At 38.0% G+C, this 22,242-nt stretch overlaps 1 protein-coding gene across 3 annotated transcripts in view; it reads left to right on the top strand.

The window, feature by feature from the left end:
- The window catches only part of LOC135111240 (1-phosphatidylinositol 4,5-bisphosphate phosphodiesterase classes I and II-like), a 158,557-nt gene extending 136,612 nt beyond the window's left edge, over window positions 1-21,945 (top strand). For 2 of the 3 annotated variants that reach the window (XM_064024396.1, XM_064024397.1), the window contains 11 exons: window positions 211-387; window positions 524-652; window positions 1,204-1,396; window positions 4,843-4,932; window positions 10,369-10,490; window positions 10,675-10,772; window positions 11,190-11,361; window positions 11,802-11,974; window positions 12,738-12,882; window positions 13,401-13,487; window positions 13,901-21,945. In XM_064024396.1, coding sequence (XP_063880466.1) covers window positions 211-387; window positions 524-652; window positions 1,204-1,396; window positions 4,843-4,932; window positions 10,369-10,490; window positions 10,675-10,772; window positions 11,190-11,361; window positions 11,802-11,974; window positions 12,738-12,882; window positions 13,401-13,469 — 1,368 coding nt within the window. In that variant the 3' untranslated portion in view covers window positions 13,470-13,487; window positions 13,901-21,945. The remainder of the gene's footprint in view (window positions 1-210; window positions 388-523; window positions 653-1,203; window positions 1,397-4,842; window positions 4,933-10,368; window positions 10,491-10,674; window positions 10,773-11,189; window positions 11,362-11,801; window positions 11,975-12,737; window positions 12,883-13,400; window positions 13,488-13,900) is intronic. The other variant, XM_064024398.1, reaches the window with a different exon arrangement.
- The last annotated feature ends 297 nt before the right edge of the window (window positions 21,946-22,242 follow it).

Here is a 22,242-nt window from a genome sequence, read left to right as displayed (position 1 = left end):
GTACAATTTCTCACTGTGTCCTCTTAGTGTTGACCATTGCAGTGCTACAGAATCCATGAAATCAGCTTTTTCTTTTCCTTCCACACATTTGTACCTCATGATGATGTCACCTCACTTTAGTCTCTCCTCTAGTGTTGGGAACTTCAGTCTGTCAAGCCTTTCTTCACTTGTGTAATTGTGGCCAGATCTTAACACTGATTCGCCTCACAGGTGGTGTTGCCTGAGCTGGCCACGCTGAGGATAGTGGCATATGAGGAGGGTGGCAGAGTCAGTTTAGGCCACAGAGTGCTACCTATCGTTGGCCTCAGACCGGGATACAAACACATCACACTGCGAAATGAGGCTGGCCAGCCACTGGGCATCTCAACGCTCTTCTTATATGTCAAGGTGGGTGGAGGCACTGGAGGCAAGGAGCATATGGGCCTCTCATTGCATTATTTCTCTTTCTATATAGCAAGTCATGTGGCCCACTGTGCTGCACCCCAGGAGTCAAGACACGGCACTATCCTTTTCCTTCCTTCAGGTTGGGGATTACGTGCCACATGGTCTTATTGACTTTGCTGAGGCCTTGGCGAACCCTATCAAGTACCTGAGTGAGCTGGACAAGAGGGCAAAGCAACTGGAAGTGTTTGACGATGATGAAGACACAGAGGTAAGATTGAGCATAGCATTCACCACTGTTTCCTTCCTCCTTTCATATTTGTCCATTATTGTTCTCTTCTTTCCTTCTTTCACTGTGCTTATTTTCACCTGTGGGAGTAGGATAGAGGATATGATCTTTTCTTAATGCAAGGAAGCATACCAGACCCTTTAGGGTAAAAAAAAATCACCTGTCTATCTTTTATTCCCTCGATTTTTTTATTTTCCTTCTTCACTTCTTCCTTCCATCCTTCCTTTCTCCTTGAAACTTCCTTCTTGAAAGGGTTCAAGTTATAGGAAAGAGGAAATGCAGAAGAAGGCAGGAAGTTCCAGAGTTTACCAGAAAAATGGAGATGAAATATTGAGAATGCTGGTTAATTCTTGCAGTGTGCAGAAAGTTCCATAGTGTACCAGAAAAGGGAATGAAAGATTGAGATCACTACTTAACTCTTGCAGAAGCAGGCAGGGAGTTCTAGAATTCACCTGACTGACAACACACACTCTTAATGCTTCTATGACTATAAACCTCGCATAGTATCTCTGGACCTCCCTTTGCATCCACAGCAGGAGGGCGGTGACAAGGATGTCCCAGAGGCCCCCAGCAAGCAGCGCGACTCCTTCAGGATGAGTCAGGGGGCAGGTGGGGGTGGTTCGCTGGGTGCTGGCGAGGACGGGCAGAAGGGAGCGGCTAGAACCAAGAGTAATGGGGAGGTTCCTGACAGCAGCAGCACGCGTGAGAACACTCCACTCGGCCCACGTAAGTAGTGGTGGTGCGCGGCGTGGCTGTGGTGGTCCTGTGGGGCTGCGAGGCTCTTGCTTATCTGCTTTTTGTTTGTGAAGATCGTGGTGGGTGGCCAGTAGTGCATGGAAGCAGTGCAGCATTTCAGAGCAGAGCCGTTTCTAGCTGACTGATTCAATTATCATTATGTCCTCTGCTTTTTTATTTATGCATTTAAAGGGTTCCTGCTTTTCACTTGTAGAGACTTATTATTATTGTTATTGTTATTATTATATTTCTGCCATTCAAGATATGTATTTTTTAGTTTTTTTTAGCTTTTACTTTTATGATAACGCGCAAGGAAAAACATTGAAGTCACTAACGTGGTAAGCAAGTTTATTTGTTATAATTGTTCATTTATTTGGTTATTTATTTGTTTTTATTGGTCTGTTTCTATTTCATTTATCTGTTTATTTATTTATCAGCTTATGTATTTGTATTTTTTATTCATTTCTTTATTTCACTTTATTATGTTTTTATTTATTTATATTTATACATTTTATTTCATCTTTTTATATTTATTTATATGTTTTTATTTCATGAATTGATTTTAGTCATTTAGTTTTTCATTTCTTATTTATTTCTTATTTGTTTATTAATTTATTCGTACACCCCACAAATCAACCATCTTACGTTATTGCTGGTGGCAGACATGAAAATATATTGTCAAAAGTTTTTTTTTTTTTTTTTCAGGCCAATGAAACTGATCACAAAATATTCCCCCCTTTCACCATGGAGTAACTTTTTTTTTTATATATATATTTGTTAGCATCACTTTCATTCACTAACTTTCCTTTCCCAAACTTTGGTGAAAGCATCATAATTTCTTTAGTTTGAATAAGTAAGGCTTGGTTCACAGAAAGTTCACTTAATATATATTTTCTGCCACTCAAATTGAATACACTCATAGAAACAATGGTAATAGCTACGGTCGTATTCAGGGAGTGTGCAAGGGTAAAAAATCCTTAATGATAATGAATTTAAATTTAAACGAAACACAACCATAAAGAAAAATCAGTACTTGACAAACTTAGCAATGAATAACAAGTAATATTTTCATAAGATTATATATAACAAGCAAGAGTACACAGATAAAGAATTAAAAAATTTTAAAGGAGTAAATCAATACAAAAACAAACTAAGAATGAACAAGAGCAAGTCACTTTATGCATTATTGACAGCAGGCATGATGGGATGGGCTTGAGGTGAAGAGAAGGGTGGGAGGAAGAGGAGGAGGAGGTGGAAGGACAGCACTCTTTTCATCATTCATATCTGGTGGTGAGAGTGTGTGGCTGAGGAGTGAGTTAGTGCTAGGTGTGCTTTCTCATTTAATGCATTGGACTGAGAATCAATAGAATCATTACAAAGAATCTTAGGTTACTAAGGAACCACTTGGTAGTTTTCACATCAGCTGCTCCCAAAAACCACACCTTAGACGAATGTTTATAAGCCATAAGCCATTTCATACACTTACTACATTCAGTGAGTGACAGGTCATTAGAAGCTGCCGTGTCAGTAATATCCTCCATTTTGTGCATCACATGCCAATACTTCGCTGCTGTCACAAGCACACCAGCCTTAGATTTTTTTTTTATTTATTTATTTTTTTTTTTTTTACTTTCAGTTTAATTTTGTCAGCATTACCACATGGCATTCAATATGTTCTTACAGATCTGCATCAAGTGTTCAATGGTGACTGTGGTCTGTCCCTAAATGCAACTCACCAATATGTACTTTGTTTTGCTCAAGGCTCGTGAATTTCCTCATAAGTTAAGGTCATAGCCATTCATACCTTCCTTTGCTGAGTGCTTGCTTGCCATGATGGATGCACTGCCACAGTACAAGAAGCATGTTACTACAGTACATATCACTCTGTAAGGGAACAAATACAAGGTTGAGGTCATGGCTAAGGATCACCCACAAGTGGCAAATGTGAGCCACAATATAATGTGCATCAAAGTAATGCCACGTGCTATTCATCTTATTCATGTAAAGTTATTGTTGAGAATGTCAAGGAGGGTAGCAGTGAATCTGACATAAGCAGAAGTGGCCAGCTCTGTACTGTACTTATTGTAAAACTGAGAGATGGTCTTGAAAGATTAATAAAGAAGACTTGAGAATGAGTGTGTCCGTAAAGTGATGAAGACACATTGTTGTTTTATCCATGGAAAAAGTGTAAAAAGGCAGACACTGAGTACTTTGAAGTGAAACAGAATCTTAGTGGCTAAACAATAGATGACATCATAAGAAGTAACATAAGAACTTAAGGATTGGAAACCTCTATATTATAAGGAAGAGACATGGATGGCTAAGGAAAGGTAAACGCATTAATAGCAATTCATTTTACATAACAGCTTGAGAACTTGTCTTAGAAAGGGTCCCCAGATGTTATGTAAATATGTGATGTCTTCATATAGTGGACAGAATAAGATGAAAAGAATTGAGGGAATTGTATATTGAGGGCATAATTGAGGGAAAAATTGAGCCAAGATAAGGAAGAAAAGAAGTTACTGAAAAAATGGGAAGGGGATAGTGGAGTACTTGAAAGTAAACTAAGGTGAACCAAACAAAGAAGACTGCCAAGTAATTAGGAATAGTTACCAATGATGATTTTGAAATGTATGTTGTCCATACATTATTTGACAAGATAAAGCAAGGTTATTTATGTTGTTGAATTTGGAAGTCATTAGAAATTTTGAGAATGTGAGCATATCTGAGACAATATTTTAGACTAACATGCCGTTAATGGTGCCACAAATTGCATTCCTATATATTTTCCTTTTCTTTCCAGTTTTCTTTCCTATTATAAATGTGGTTGCATCCAGTGTGGAAAATTGTTATACTGGTGATGATATTTTCCAGCTCATATGACAGTACTACCATTACAGATCACTCTTGATAATTTACAACAAGCCCTTTTGAACAGATCACACTTGGCAGTTTTCATAGAGTGAAGAAAACATTCCTGGGTACATAAGAACATAAGAAAACAAGGGAAGCTGCAAGAAGCCATCAGGCTTACACGTGGCAGTCCCTGTACTTAACATTTACCTCACTTTTTGTATGTGTGGATCATTGGTACAGGAGTAACTAGACTTTATGTATATATCCTACAAGCTCACAACAGTAGGGAACCGGGGAGTTTGAATTTTCAACACAAGTGAACAGTAGTGCCTGTAAAGCAAGGTACTCAAACATGTGCATCACTTTTCCTCCTCACTCAAGACTTAACATTGAATCAAACATTCCATAAGAGTGAAGGTGTGTATGAAGGCACATGTACATCCCTCCTGCCATGTCTGAAAGGAATGCTGCAGGCACTACTGTCCAGTAACATACTCCCTCAGTTCAATAGACACCAGAGAGAAGCAGACCAAAGCAGCTTTCACAACCAACTAACTTCATTAAGTGGTCTTGGTCCTCAGGTCGCGAGAACTCTATCACACCCAGGGTTCCCTTAAAGCAAAGTGAAGACAAGCCTGACCGGGATAAGGAGGGTTCTCTGACTCTCCTAGGTACATGACAGTGAGATTTCACAGCAGTTCTGTATTGGCTTGATTTGTGTTTGACCAGTGGTGTAGCATGGCACTGATCCTTAATTGTTTTGCTAGCTTTCTGACACCCAGCACTGCACATACCAAGGCATACTACTGAGTTGACATGATCAGCATCTACCTTCCCCTCTCCTTTATAGCAGTATTACTTGAAGACCTCATTAACTTTAATTCAGTTCGACAACATTGCGATTATTTGCTTCAGTACATTTACTTTGCTGACTGTAATAACTCTGCCTGTGGATGTCTTTCATGCCCCATTCCTTGCAAGTCTCTCCAGAAACTTGCAAAGGAGAGGGCATGAGAGAAGTCTGCAGGTGTACGCTTCCCTCGTCTCATATTCTCACCATCCCTTTGCGACTTGTCTATTTTCCCACAATTAACATTTATTGTACACCAGAGATTGTAAGTGTTTTTGGTTTTGCACTCACTTTCCATTTCATCTAAGTTCTTGACTCTCAATGACATTTTTTCCCTTTGTGTAGCATTTTTCTCAGTTATCCATTCACCTTTCCTGCAGTGAACAGCTCAGCATTTTGTTGTCATGGCACAAGCTGTGATGTAATATTTTTAACCTTAAATCGTTGTAGGGACTTCTTTCTGAGTCGCATTTTGTGCATTCAGACTTTATTTCCTTATTTTTTTTTCTAGATGTAACTGAATCATGTTGCACTTTAAATAAGGCTGTAAGTTAAGAGCACTGCTGCCAAGCTTTTTCCACTATGAGTTCTTTTCATTTAAACTTCATCCTTTTGCATTCTTTGACTTATGTTCACTGTCTGCTTTCATTATCACGTCATATTTTGAAGTTATTCTCACTGCTTTTATTTATTCTATTTCACACTCAAATCTCTTCTCAAGTATTTGGCTTATCATAACATCTTTCAATTACCAAGTATCTCAGTTTTCTTAATCAACCCTAAATAAAGTGTCATTTTCAAACAGCAGTTCACTCAGATTCCATTCTAAACTCTCAGTAACCACTAGACTCAAACTCTACTTGACATCCTTGCATTCACCTCCCATATAAGACTGTACCTTGTGTTCTACTATTCACATAAGAGTTTCTTGTCATATGCATGTTTCATCTCAGACACAGTTACTTTTACTCCCTCACCAATAATCATTTCTCTCTTTCTAGTCCCTTTTCATATGCATGTTTCATCTCAGATACAGCCACAATTACTTCTTCATAATAATATTAATTTATTTATTTCTCACCCACTTGTTTCACATTACACACTTTATCTGAAGCACAATATTGCCTTTTTTTTTTTCCCATCTATCATCATTTGACGTCCTTCCAATTATACCTAGTCCCAGATTCAGTTTCCTCATTTTAGCTTTATTTTATTTGATTTCAACACATACAACTTCACTCACAAAGATTTTCCCAATCTCTTCCCCATTCATCAATCTTATCTTTTAAAATTTGAAGAGAATCTAATCTTTCCTGCTCCTCCACACCTTGTCTCCTTGTAGAAATTTAAATATTGAAAAAGAAAGTTACTATTCCCCTTGGTTTCTTTCTTTCATTCATCTTTTACAACAAGCAAAAAAACAGTGATAGAATTCTTTCACCGATCTGACCTGGCTATGAAGTATGTGGCCAAGTCATGTCCCTACTGCAGGAGAAACACTGTATTATATAAAAAACAATTCAAGTTTGACTGGTTACATATATAGGTTTGCAAGAAAGTCATAGACAAGGAGGCCCTGCAACAAAGCCAACAGAGCCCAGGAACTCAGAAGTGGGTGACAGATAGATATTGTGGACATCCATGGTGGTGGTGGTGGTGGTGTGTGTGTGAGGAGTGTGGTGTTCTGCAGGGCACCTCAGAGTGTCTTACAGCAGGCCACATACAATGCAATGATGCAGTGCAGTACAGTATGGAATAAGAGTGTTTCAATATATTATCATGCATATAACATTTATGTTGCTGGGTCAGTCACAGTATAGCTGCTTCTCAGAAAAACTGTGATTCCCAACATCTTTCAAGTGCCATGGCATTTGTTTTGACTGTTGATGCAGCCACACAGCATCTTTGTGGGCTGAAGTGGGCTGCCATTGATTCTGTGCCCATGAAACACAGTATGCTAGATGAAGCTCTCTCCATGACTCCAGTGGCCCATCATGCAGACAGACCATTACTCAATAGACCCACAGATAGTCTATTGGATTCTTCCACACAAGCAAAAATAATTGTTTGTATCACCTGTATTTTTGGATAATATGTCTGTTCAGTCTTAAAATTTGCCACCCCATAGAGATTGAAGCCTGTCCCAAAGTTTGATTATTTCTACTGCACTCATTGTTGGAAGCAGGGCCACATTGTTGAACACACTCTGCCTTCATGAAGAGGAATCTAGTGTGTGTGTGATGCTTGCAACATGACTTCTCTTCAGGCAACTCCACCCACAGAAAATGATACACTAATGTCACTGAAGCTTAACTTTTGTGGCTTGCTAGACTTTAATTTGCTCTGTGACACTTACAGGATCTTGAAACACTCACATTGAATGACACTGAAATATCCCTGCCACTTTACACAGTACTTCACAATACTTGTCTGCTCATGACACTGGAAATTATTTGACTTTAGTTGCTCCCATTTTGTTGATGGCTTCTTGTTCGACGGGTTTGGTGTCACTCATCCCCATTTAGTTGTCAAGCTCAGGACAGTACTCACAACTGCACACTGACTGTAGCTGTTGTGAGTTGTGATTCTTATATACATCAACATACAAATAGAGTCACAGTTCTATGAAGGGGGTGCTGTTTTTTGTCTTACTGGAACCATGAGTGTTAAAGGTTGATGCTGGAGCCAATACCATCTTCATTTATAGAGAAAACACCATAGATGCATGAGTCAGCAACTTTGGCGAACTGGTTCCCATAAAGAACAATGCATTACTGGCTGACTGTTAGATAAATGGCACATGTGTATTTTTAAAATCTTGGATCTTCCTGTCTTTTATGTCCTCCCTGTTCAATCAGTTGTTTCTGTAAGGTTGTGGACCACTCAGTAAGAAAGTGACAGCCTCTAGATATTGTGGTCGTCCACTATAGGGATACTGTTGTGCCTTCAGTGTAAGCTTTCAGGCATCACTTATCCTGCTATCCATCACACTGCCTTGAACACACACTAATCTACTTTATGCTTATTTTGTTAGACATACAAACAGACATACAGGCAGACAGAGACAAATGTATATATAGGTTGATAGGTTATTATATTTTTTTCTCTATTTATCACTTCTTTCAGATGAAAATGAGGACTGCCAAATTGCTACTTCAGCTGATAAACTTTGTAGATAAACGGCCAAATTCCACAACTAATATAATTATCAACTTGATATTCAGTTCCTCAACATTTTAGAGTCATAAAAAGGGAACTAAAATTTAGAAGAAATATGTGTTTCCTAAAATATTTACTTATGCTGTTTTGCAATTTTTGTATTCCTATATACATATTTTTTTTTTTATGTTGATGGCATGCACAGGATAAAGGACAGAAGAAAGGCCTCTTTTTGAAACAGGCACCATTTCACAATACAAGGCACTGAACACATTTGCTGAGCACTGTAATCTTGCACACAGGTTTAGTTTGTTAGAAGTCTGCACAGTGCATGATGACAGTTGTATAATCTCATTAATTCATTCATTTTTTACATAACTTGGATTTCAGGTTGACAAGTTCTGATGTGACTTCCAAAACAATTAACCCAGTAGCACTTATGAAGCACAAAGGCTTGTGTCAAACCCTCCCCTTCCAGTGACTGTGTGCATGAGGTGTGGCCAGAGTGTGCCAAAGACATGAAACACAGCAGTGACTTGTTAATATGTCTACTGATAACATGTCTTATGCTGAAATAGATCAACATTACTCCCGGAAAAGATAAGACTTGGCTAAGACTCACACTGGGAATCGTGTACTTACATTTTTCATGAGTATGTACGTACGAAGGCCTGTAACATTACCCATCACCCCGCAAGTTTATGACCACAGATCCATAAAGCACATTTTATGTATATTGTGCAAGTTTTGTAGGTGATATATTTTATCTTACCCAGTTTTAACCAGTCTTGTATTCTGTTCGCTTCATTCCTCTTTGAACCCTTTGTATGGGCATGGTTTTTCCTCAAGAAGCACCAACCTTCTAATCAGTGTGCAGCTAGCTTAGTGCTCCAGAGCTCAGAATGAACAGGCCAGTAGTTGAATACCAAACAATATGTGGGTGTTCCTTGTCCCTAGTGCATCCTGTGTGCTTTGTAGGCTGAGACCTCATCCATTACTGTTTTCCTTCCAATATTCATTGCTTCTTTGCTTGATTTTGTTACTCCATTGTATGTTGAATTATGACTTGAATATGGACTGTACTCAGAAATACTTTATGTCTGCTCTCTCACCATGACTGTTTTCAAAGACCACAGAGATGATTACCTAAGTTATCAAGAGTGTTTCTACTGTTCATAATGTAGAAATCTTGTTAATCTGTCTCTAAAAGCCATAAAAAAAAAAACACTCTTGAAAACCTGTGGAATTTCAACTAGAGCCTTCTGAAAGTGGTGAAGGTGTTTCAGAATATGGTCCTATGATTTATTTGCTTTGAGATATTCACTTATCTAATGTTTTCTCCTAAAAGCCATCAGGAAGTATTGGTAGATACACTGCAAGAAAATCCATATGCATTTCTATCTGAAGGTTTATTTTATCATTGGAGGGAAGTTTCAGTATGATGCTGATTTTGGAGTTGGTATTTCAGTTTAATTTTAGTAATATTTTCAAACATTAAGTCAAGTTATGAATAAACAATTGTTATTATTATTGTATTTTTGCTCTCTTTTTTTATAACTTGTCAAGATTGCCTAAGCAGAATTTCAGAGTTTTAATGCACCTAATTTTCTCTATATGTATTGTTGCAGTTGTTTTGAAGTGGTAAGGGTTGATGTGTACATACAGTGAGTGGAATAGATAACTTTTATTTGGAGTTTTGCTGGAAATCATGATGCATGCTGTGTTTTGTTCCCTGCATGAGGATCAGCTGTGATGAAATCTTAGTGATAGAGAATTATGGTCCATTTACTACTTAATGCAATGAATAGGCAACTGTTTGAACTGTATTTCACATTTTATAGTTTCAGAAACACCTGTCCTCTACAGCTTTATTGATGAGCATAGTTTGTTTTGATATCTAATGCAACTGATTGAAGTGCTTGCATGTGCATGGGCGCGTGCTGCTGCCTATGGTTAAGACACTGTACTGTACAAGGCTAGCTGTGACATGTCTAAAGTATACTTGAATATTATGTACTCTACTGACTTGTGATCATTGAAAAATGGACCATATTTTCACTGATCTTTGCACTTCTTTATCATGAGTGTTCACTTTCAGAAACAAGCAAACTACTCAATGAACCAGAGAGGTTAGAAAAACTGTGGACCCATAAAAGTGTGAGAGAGAAAAAAGTTGAGCTCGATAAGAGTCTGGAGAAGTTGAAGAAGAAATATGAAAAGGTAACTATGTCAGGTGTCATGTATGTTTGATGCTAACTTAATTATAGCAATTAAAAAATCACTTAGTTTTGCTCGAAGTATAGTATTATAGACTTACCATAGGTTAGGTTTGGTGGCTGTTTGGTGAGGTTAGGTTAGTCAGATAGCAGTACAGGAAATCAATGATGTTATGTGTCTTTCACAGGAGCGACAAACTCTTGAACAACAGCAGCAGAAGAAGAAAAGTCAGCTTCAAAAGTCTCATTCAAAACTTGTCAAAAAATATTCGTCTGGCAAAACCACGTGAGTATCGTTCTGAGTATTGTTAGAAAGATTTTTGAATCGCTGATTTTGAGGTGTTCTGCATTGATCTCATAACTAAAACCTGACATGTACACAAGTAAATCCGTATATTGAGCTACCAGTGAGATTACCTATGTCCATTTATTCCCCATGGCCAGACTAGAGGAATGCTGTCGCTCATTCCCTACATGTCATAAAAGGCAAGCATGACAGACAGAATTAAGGGACTAGGATCTCTCTTTTATATTTTCACTTATGTCCATTTATCCTTCATGGCCAGTCTAGAAGAATGCTCTGACTCATTTCCTACATGTCATAAAAGGCAAGTATAAGAATAGAATCAAGGGACTAGGATCTCTCTTTTGTATCTTTTAATCTCTTCTGGTTGCTAACAGTGGTTGTGTGTGTCACTGACAGAGACACTGTGGGGCTGGTAAATAGGGAAAGCTCCCAGGAATTTGTCATGATACAAGAGGAGCTGGATACCCGCTTGCAGGAGCTGGAGAAGACACACCAAGCAAGCCTCAGTGAGCTCGGCCAGGCTCTCATTATCAATGAGAAGAAGCTGCAGGAAAAGTACCATGAACCTGTGAGTTTATTGTACTCTTGTATCTGTTATATTTTCTTCCCTAAATGATATAAAGTTAATGTTAGCTATGTACTTTTCTTAATGCTTCATCACTTATACACAAATATGCATCATCATACTGGCAAGGAGCTGTGGAATGTAACCCAGTTCTCAGCAAGTAGTAACATACATATGAGTAGTATAAAGAGTAATGCAAGACTTACAGGAGATGAATGCAAATTAAGAAATAAATTTGTAACAGAAATTGAACAGTCAGCAAGTATTTGTGCATTTAAAGAATAAGCAGATAAGAAGTAAATAGACAACACAAACTAAGCCTGAAAGACTGTATGGAGGACAAGTAAATGTAAATAGGATGCTTTTGTAAACATCTTCCCAAAATAGCACACAAAAGGAAACAGTATTAAGAAACTCCATCTACAACTTTATGATTCAAACAGATATTCACTGCCCTGGAGAAAGTGATGAGGATGTCCCAGTCGGCACAGCTCAAAGCCTTACAGAACTTGCACGATAAGCAGGTGGACGAAATCAAGCACCGGACAGAGGAGCAGCTCAGGGAGAAGAGGAAAGGCCTTGACAAGTCCACAGGCGACAAGGAGGAACTCAACAGGTCAGTTCTGTCAGAAAACGTACCTACTCTGTCAATCCCATCCATTGTATTAGAGCCTTAGTATTCTATTGGCTCAGTTACTGACTTTCCTCAACCACTTGCTACACAGAGGATAATTTTCTTGCTAGTTTTTTATTGGGATCTGCATTCATATTGTGAGTCATGATTCATTGTCGGTTGAACAAGAGTCATAATTCATTGTCGGTTGAACAAGTGTGTCTTGCTTGGCATTCATGTAAGCAGAGAATAAATGTTGCCTTCCTTTCAGCTCTTTCACTATGGTTTTGATTCTTCTATATATTTTATGCATATTAATGTATGTATTATGTACATCAAAATGTGGAAAGTAAGTAAATGCACAGTGAGTGGAAGGGGATATTTTCAGAGGCCTATTTTGAATCATTTGGTTAAGAGATGTACTGTAAAATCTCAAGGAAAAAGGAAAGGACAGTTATCCCATGTTCTCACATTCACACACTTGCACTTCATCGTTATATTAGTTATAATTTTCTCATGTATTTTGTTAGTTTTATTTTTTTTCAACAGTATATATATTTTTAGCATCTTGGAGCTCCCACAGATATTACCTTGTAAAGTACAGTATCTACCTACTTGCTGAATGTTTATTGTGACACTCATTGCTTCAAGTTAATGATTTTAGATTGACATTCTGTATCATATCAAAATACAGGAAATTCATCACAAATTAATACCCTCAAAACTTCACAACAACAGTTCTTGCCCTTACTATGATGAATTCCAGGAAAAAACGAGAAATCAGCAAACAGATAGTGGAGGAAGGCATCAAGGAGAGACAGCAACTAACAGACATCCATGACAAGAAAAAATTGGAACTGGAGAAGCAGCATGAAGACATCCGGAATCAGTTTGAGGAGGAGAAGTCAAAGGTTTGTAATCGTGTATCCAGTCTTTCAATTAGCAGACAGCACACTTCCAGAATAAAATGGGACATCTCTCTGTTATTTTATTTTTTTTTTGTAGATAGCAATATGAGTTGGTGCATTTTCTTCATCTTCTTAACATATCTATCTATCTATCCATATACCAGGCTAGCAATCCCACATGGGGTGTTCAAGACAAGGCACCACACACTCTCACACACGTCATTCACACTCTTAGCGTCTTGGCACATAACTGCAATAAAAATCTTATGTGGAGGAAATCTACTTAAAGGAAGAAAGATGTGTGTAATACTAGTGAGAATCAACCCCTCTCTCTCTCTCTCTCTCTCTCTCTCTCTCTCTCTCTCTCTCTCTCTCTCTCTCTCTCTCTCTCTCTCTCTCTCTCTCTCTCTCTCTCTCTCTCTCTCTCTCTCTCTCTCTCTCTCTCTCTCTCTCTCTCTCTCTCTCTCTCTCTCTCTCTCTCTCTCTCTCTCTCTCCAAGTTAACACAGCTTCTCTTTCCAGGCGAGAACAGCCATCAATACTGATTATGATGAGAGGCTACGGAAGTTCATGGAGACTCAGACATTATAGGTCTCTTTGGAAGACAAGGTGAGGCTCTTGACTGAGGCTGCTGGTGTGTTCAGTTGTGTTGATGTAGTGTGTGTGGGAATCTCAGGCAGACTTATCATGCAATTGTGATGGAAAATAATGGAGTTTGTAATCTATCTATCTCGTGTGTAGGTCTGACAAGTTGCTGTAAAACTTTAAAGATAAGAAATTGACACAATTCACTCAGTTTCACTCTTTGTGTCATGCTAAAGGATCACAGTTGTTAAGAGTTCAAATACCTTTTTATTTTTTCAGCTTTGGAAATGTGGCAGTTTAATTGTCTTGCAGCTTCTATATTGTTTTGCCATCATCATTGTCATTGCCAGTTCTTTCTCCCAGCAAGGACTTCCTCAGCCTACTGTAGCATTACATCAATGTGTTTGTCATGTGTGCCTTGCTCTTCCTGCCAACAGATAACAGAAGCTGCTCGTTCCAGTATTACGGCAATTGATCTGCCAGCTGCTGAGTAGTTACAGCCCATCAGCCTGTTATCAGTTGGAGCCTTTGGTTGGGCAGACAACAGGTGTGTGGAGCACCAAGCCTACACAGATCCTGCCACACACTTGCTCTGTCAGCTGAGTAACACACCCCCAAGGATGTCTGTCTGTGACCCTCCCTCCTGGGGACTGGAGTTCAGAAGCTTTATGTATGTGGGTCTTCAATACTAGTCACTGTCTAGAGGAAATCACTAGCACTACCCATGTAAACCATGTGTTTAGGATTCATGTAAGTGTGGGTGTATTATGTACAGTGTAATTCTGATGAGAGTTTTTATATTTGCTGTAAACTAGAAACTTGACATTAGAAGCTGACTAAAGTTAAACACTTGCTTTGAATGTTTTGGGGTTGAAATCTGGGTGAATGTTATGGCCATCGGTCATAAAAAGATAGATTAGAGTGCTTGACCCTAGAACTGCCAATGGACTCGCTTTCAGTGCAAAGGACAACGCTCTCCTTGTTTTTGAATGAAGTGTAACACTGAAAGCACTCTTTTGATTCATATAATTTTATAAAGCTTTCCATAGATATAGGTTTTAATTGATTTTTTTTTTTTCCCTCTTTGTTTTTAATATTTTACATACTTGAGTGTAGTATGTAACCCTTTTGACACTTACCTCTTTATAGCAACCCTTTGCAAATATGTACATTTAAAGCTTTTAAATAGCACAAGCATTCAGTGTGATGGATACTTCTACTTTCCATGTATTATTCATCCATCATTGATAATGTTTCCTACCAAGCAGGATGTGTAGTGGTGTGAGTCAGCACAGCACAAGCTGATGACTCAAAAAGGAAAAGTTAGACTTGTAGCATAATCTTATAGAGAACAGCTGAGTTTTTCAATAATCCTGTCCTGAAAACTTGCAAGCCCTGTGTCATGGGGGGTGAGTGCCAACAGTGCAGTTGCTGAGTGCCATGAAAGGTAACTTTTTGTATAGGTCTCTCTTGACTTGGATACAGTTGCAGAGGGTCTTGTCATAAATTATTGAAGCCCCTGCAACATGTGTAACTTAAGACTTGCAAGTAGGGGCTGTATGAGACAGAACAGGCAATCAGCAATATTTATTGAGTCGTTGCTTTCACGTAAATGTTGATTCACCATTAACTCAATGCTGTTCCAAAGTCCTCAGTGCAGGAACTGCTTTTCCCTCATGCATTGCCGGTGTGCTCACTCTGGGACAGAATGTGTTCCTCATCTGTAAATAAGGATCTATTCATTATGCATGGTAATCCACAAAGATATGTACATGTCCCTGTTTTCTCTGATGGTTCTTTCCAAGGGTTGGCTGCTACAGGTCCCTTGTCCCTTCCTTTCTTCATACCTATATTCTCATAGCTTCCTTATCTCTTTTCATTCAGATTTTGCATCCACTCCATGTGTTTCATCTTTCCATGGTGTTGCACACTATAAGCTGATACAATGCATATAAAAAGATTACCTTGAATACTCATAATCACTATTTCTTGTTTCATCTTGTCTTTCTTTGCATACTGTTTTCCCATCCATTACTTCATTCAGGCTCTTCAATAGAAAATTAATTTTAAAACTCCATATATTAAAATTATATATACTTGCATGCATACCCATCCTTTCACTCTTGCCAAGTATATTCATGTTCTTCCACTCAAGGTGCAAGTACACTTCCCTCCCTATTGATGACTCTGATGAGTTTGTTATTGGTACCCTTCTCAACATCTTCTCATAAGTGACTCATCTTTCTCAATTTACCGGTGAACTCCTCCATGTCACCTTAACATAAAATATGCATTTTCCAGTTTCAAAATATGCAAATTTTCCTTACACAAAGAATACACACTTTGTTTATTACATTAGTATTTAAAGCAGCCACCCTATTTTATATAGTTTTCCTTTGACAGTGCTACCAAGTCCTTTTCCAAACCTCTCTCTTTTTTTATTTTTTTCCACTCCCAAAAGCCACTACTGCCAGGCAAGCAAAGATTGTTCCAACAGAGACAGTGGGCTGCCTTACTGTCTGCCTGTCTATGTGTAGCTCTTCAAAAGCATCTCTTGATATTACAGTGCTTATCGTGGTCTGATTCTACTAAAAGACACTGAGCATATACGTATACTATAATGTGAAGAAGTGGGCTGTCTCATAACCTTGGGCAGTGAGGTGTCTGTTGAGGTGTGAACACAGGACAGGCACACACTGCCTACCCATACTGTTTTTCTTCATGCTTAGATCATAAGCAAGCATCCATCTGTGGACACACACACACACACACACACACACACACACACACACACACACACACACACACACACACACACACACACACACACACACACATCTGGAGATGTTTTTTTTTTTTTTTTTCAGATAATCAGTTAAATCACGATGTGACATATTGAAAATTCTATTAGGCAAAAATCTATTTAGGAGTTCTGAGCAGTTCTAGGGTTGAGAGAGAGAGAGAGAGAGAGAGAGAGAGAGAGAGAGAGAGAGAGAGAGAGAGAGAGAGAGAGAGAGAGAGAGAGAGAGAGAGATGGGTATCTCTTATTATATTATTTTTTATTGAAATATGCTATTTATTTATAAGGTGTTAGTTCTCCCATCAAGTCCTCTGCTATCATAGGTTACAGTAAAGGTTATACATATGCACATTACCTTCAGTATTTAAGAATTCAGTGTGTTAAAAGGAATGCTAGATATGTTTTGTATAATATTGGTTTGTTTCTGTATATTTATAACCTGAAGGTACTGAATTGTTACTTGGTACCATTCTTATGTTGTAAATTACAGTGTAATTCATAAAGCAATTTAATTTTTAAGTGCAGGGTTATGGAGATACCATAGAATCTTTTCAGATAGTTTATGCAGTGATGAAAAAAATGGTTTTGGCTGCTTCCATTATTATTATTAGGAACTGCATATAAATTTTATGCTACTTTAAGCATTGACCTCCAAGATTGAACTGTCATGATCTTGTTCATAGTGTTATATATTCTGTTACATATAGTACATAAAGTTTATTGTTTGGAGAGGAACAAAGTTGTAAGCAGTCATTAATATTGTCATTAATGTTGTTGAGAATTGTACCTGTATAGTAAATCCATTCAGTTTTTAATATAAATCCAATGATTTATATCAGTAATAATATAGATGCAAGTGTCTATGGTAATTGTACTAGGCATTTTTAAATGTAAAAGTGTTAAGAGGCTGCATTCAACAATTTTCTCTTGACTACACACTACTCGCAATGTTTTCTGTCGTGCTCAAAATGCTTGTGAAGCTCCAAGTTATTTGCCACACTGTCCTCACCTCCTTTGTGAGTCTCAGCCAGACATGCACTTGTATTTGTGTTGTGGAAACTGTACAGACCACAAAAACAAGCCAATATAAATCATTGTATGTCAAGGATGTACCGTAGTAAAAATGGTCTTTGTTGCTAGGGACTAAATTGTTTGCCCTGTTATCATCATAAGAAAGTTTGATGAAGGCAATTCATTTATACTGGAAAAGAATTTAGTTGACACAAGTGTGTATATGTGCTAGACTTGCAAGCATATGGTAATTGGCTCTCTCCTGTGTTGGCTGTTCCTGGAGCTTCACTTCCATTAGTGCTGTAGTGGTTCTTCCAGTGCAGGTGTGATTCACTGGCACAAGATATTTAGTTACCGTACTGCTTTATTGAAGCACAAACAAAAGTGAATCAGTCACCTCTTATTTCAATTGAATGTAAGTACTTCAAAATGACTGCCTTTAGGTGTGTGTGTGTGTGTGTGTGTGTGTGTGTGTGTGTGTGTGTGTGTGTGTGTGTGTGCGTGTGCGCGCATGCGCACACACACTGCAGATACCAGCTTGTATTGCCTGAGAGTTACCATCATATGAAGTGAGAAAAGCTTGACCTAATGTTCAGCTGTGAATCTAATCAGTCCAGTCTGAAGATCATACAGGTAATTCTTTTGTAATTAAGATAGATACTTATGAATAACCGAAGATCTCTGTGACATATAAGAACAATAGCTTAAATAGAGTGTTGCCAAAAGATTAGTTGATATTATTCCACATTTTACTTATCATATGGCAGAGCAGAATGTGATGCAGATGTGTTTATATGGGAGCTCAAAAAGTAGATTACTGACAGGACAGCTCTTTTGATTCATAGAGTTAGAAAGAGTTTCCAAAATTATTCAAGAGCAGATTCATATCAACATAGGAAGATTAAAGTAGAAGGTTAAGGGGTATCTGTGTGTGTGTGTGTGTGTGTGTGTGTGTGTGTGTGTGTGTGTTTTCTTCCTTCTCTCTCTCTCTCTCTCTCTCTCTCTCTCTCTCTCTCTCTCTCTCTCTCTCTCTCTCTCTCTCTCTCTCTCTCTCTCTCTCTCTCTCTCTCTCTCTCTCTCTCTCTCTTCTATTTTTGTCACAGAAATTACTTGCAATGACTATTTTGACTATTTTTTCTATTTATTTATTTGTATCAACAGTAAATTTTGGTAGCACATTCCCTAAAGAACCCAAGGCACAACACACTCTCACACCAAGAAAACATTTTATACTTCCCACAACCTTTCATTGTTATACTTGTGCTCATTTCTCTTCCCTTTTTTATTTATTTATTTTTTTCTCGAATGCAGCCCAAATAATTCTATGCAGATGTAGTCTCAACATTGTTTTCTACTTGCCTTTCTATTCTTGAAGGGAAGCTCTGCCTTAATGTGAAGGTGAATGGAGAGAGCATTCCAGTGGACAGCAACGTGAGGCCCCCACCATCAACTGCACCAACAGGAAATATTATACTGTAGGAGCTTTTTTTTTTTTTTTTTTCTCTCTTTCACTGTGTTAATGATTGAATAGTGCAATGTCTTTATACAAATTGTGTATGGGTAAAATTTAAGCAACTTCACTGTGTATGTGTATAGCATTGTATTTTGTTTATTTCCCCTTAGAATCATTCCTTATTTCCACCTTTTTCATTATCATGCAGCTCACCATTACAGTGGCTCAGCTCTCCCACCATAACTGGCTAGACCCAGGCCTCCCACATATATCCAAAATATTCACGTATATAAATGTATTATTGTTGATTCCTTTCCTCTCATGTTTCACGACCTAGTAGCAGATTGGTGAGTGAGGAGTCCTGAGCTGGGTGGTCATGGTGGATGGGTCAAGCCAGTGTTTAGTACTGTATATGTTTTGTCCTCAACAAGTGGATGAAATCTTTGCTTATGTTATTTCAGGCAGTGAACACTTCTTTTCTTTGTTCACTGAGATGGACCATTATGGAACAATTTGCTAAGTAGAATTTCTAATTGATTTCTGGCAGTGTGTCATTAAGTTTGTTATTATTTTATTTATTTTCATTTCATTTAGATCATTGGATTTTCAAAGAATGCTATATAACAAAAATGTGTAACTGACTTTTTTTTTTTTTTTTCAAAATATTCTGTCAATATATGTACAATCTTGCAATTTTTAGAAAGTTCTGTTAGTATCACCAACATTGGAATTTCCCAGGGCATCATTCATCTCATATAAGTTCCCATTCTTGTTGAAATTGTAGACCTTCAGTTGTATTCAAATATATTTTATGTGGTTGGTAATTTTAGTGTTATCAATCATTCAGAATTAATTTTGAGAGCTCTAGTGTAGATTCTTACATTATCAGTAATTGTTATGACTTATTTTATGCTATTTTATTCAGTTTGTTTTACCCTATTTCATGGTCACAAACTTTTAAATGAATTTTGGCATGTTTGTAAGTCTGAAATAGTTATTTATTGCTTTCCATTTTTGTAAATATTTGCATATCACTTATGTTTTCCCAATCATCAGTATAAATCATTCACATGCCACATTTTCACTTATGGTTTTTCATTTTTACATTGCAGTTCACAAGACAATGTTACTTCAGTTGTATATTATGTATTTGTTACTGTGGTAAAAGAGAGTTGGCAGAGGCTCACAGTCTGTGTATAGCAGTTACCTTGTAGATAAGTTGAATAACAGATTCAGGGAATGCTTGCATGTTTTGCCATGTTGGAGATGTACCTCTCACATCTGGTTACATTAGATCTGACTGGCCCCCTTCATCCAATCCATTTCCTGTCAGTGTAACTGATCTCTTGCCACAATGATGCATCAATCCCTTAGGTCATGGGTGGTGGCATCCTGAACCTCATTCCCAAACAATCATCTGGCTTGGGTTCAAAATCCTTCCCCAGATGTGTCTCACCAACACTTGCTCCAGGCAGCTTCAAGTTTGGCGGTGTGTTCCCAGGCACATCCCATGTTAGACCTGTGAGCTCGTCGCTGGAGTGCTGGCGCTCACAATGTCAGAAAAAAAGATGATACACAACTGTCTCTAAAGCAGCACAAAGATTTGCTCATTAACTCCAGTCAAAAAACATTCAAGTTCTTTAGCAGTGCGACATTGTGCGAGTTTGCATCACCAGACTGACCTAGTGCAGGACTCCTTAGCTGGAGAGATGGTGGGGCTGGGGAGTCCCCACCAGGGACATCCTCAATGTGACTTTATTAGAATTCATTCATTTTTATAGAAAAAATCTTAAATTCATCCATTATTTGAAGTCAGCTGTGTATAATAGATGTCATACATCTCTCTGCCCATACATATGAGAACTATTCTATGATGGAGTATTTAGTGTTAATATATTGCAGATTCTATCCCACATATCTCAAACTTCATTCATTATATGTGTATGATATAGGTCAGGTCAGAACCTTGAATAAATAATTTCCAGAATACATGGTTGCCTGAAATCATCTTGTCCAAGTTCTATTTATGTGTTCACAATTATAAAACAAGAGAGATAGCAAATTGTTGACAATGTGAAAGCTCAGGTTGCATCATACAGTGTTGCATCTCATTTTGTACATAAATAGTGCAATTGGCCAGATTCATTTTGCTTCTCTCTGTCTACTGACTCCAGATGATTGTTAATAAGGTGTGAAAAGTGTAGACAGCAATAAAAATGAGTTTCTGTAGTCCTTTAGGCTCATCACCACAATGGAGCCTTTTCAGTGAAAGATTATTGTTGAATTGGAAACTAATAAGTTGTGTTGTTTTGCCTCCTCTTTGTTCTTTGTTGTCAATGTGTAGACCAGCAACAAGCCAGATACTTCCCTTTGGTAGACATTAAGTTAATGGACCAGTGAATCACTGAAATTTGCACACACACACACACACACACACACACACACACACACACACACACACACACACACACACACACACACACACACACACACACACACACACACACACACACCAAGTTACTTAAAACTTAGCACCTTGATAGGCACATAGTTGCTTCTTAAGGAGTATGTGATTCATTGATTGTTACATTACGCGTGCGCGCAAACACACACACACACACACACACACACACACACACACACACACACACACACATAACTAAGAACTTAGAATGTCCCCAAAGTTTGAAGCCATATTGATGTATTAACCTGCAGCCAAGTGCATAAGACATTCTTGTTCCTTTAAGAGCTGATTGGAAATGTGCCTGGTAGGGTGGTGGAAGGCATAGGCCACATGGAATGTCAAGGTTGGTGTATCATGATCCTTAGCTAACTGGTTTCCAAGAAAAGCTTAAAGAGATAAAGGTTTAGGGCATTACTGTCAGATGAGGAGTGGGTGATGAAGTGTATAATTTCCCTAAAATTGGAGTACATCATATTCATCTTTCAAGTGCATTATCTAACCATATTTTTGCAAAACCTTGAAGCAACACATTGTACCAATATATGTTGTCCTTTGTACAAATGCACAATTTTTTGTACAGCATCTGCATGAATAGAATTTCATGAAGGTGCTTCCTTTATACATACATATACAGATATTTACCCGAATTTATAAAGAATATACTGTCACAAGTTGAGGCGGAAGGAGCGGTTGTGAAGGCGCTTGGTCAACATGACTGTCTTGAGGCACAACCACCATTAAAGTGCTGCATTCATATGTTCCTCTGTTGTTACCCTTACTGGAGACACAAGGTAAAGGTAATGGAAATCAAGAAAGATCCAGAAATGGAAGACTTTATGGTACTGTGGTGAGTCAAAAGGTAAATGATAATGAGATACCCCGAAGAACATAAGAAAGTAAGGGAAGCTTCAAGAACCCATCAGACCTACACGTGGCAGTCCCTGTACAAAACATACCCTCATGTTTCTTTTTTTCTACCAGTCATCCTCATCCATGAATTTATCTGATCCTTTCAAGCTCTCTAATGATTCAATACTAATAATAACCTGAT

Source organism: Scylla paramamosain, chromosome 21 (assembly GCF_035594125.1).
Source record: "Scylla paramamosain isolate STU-SP2022 chromosome 21, ASM3559412v1, whole genome shotgun sequence".
Taxonomy (NCBI): domain Eukaryota; kingdom Metazoa; phylum Arthropoda; class Malacostraca; order Decapoda; family Portunidae; genus Scylla; species Scylla paramamosain.
This window is presented reverse-complemented; position numbering and strand designations above follow the sequence as displayed.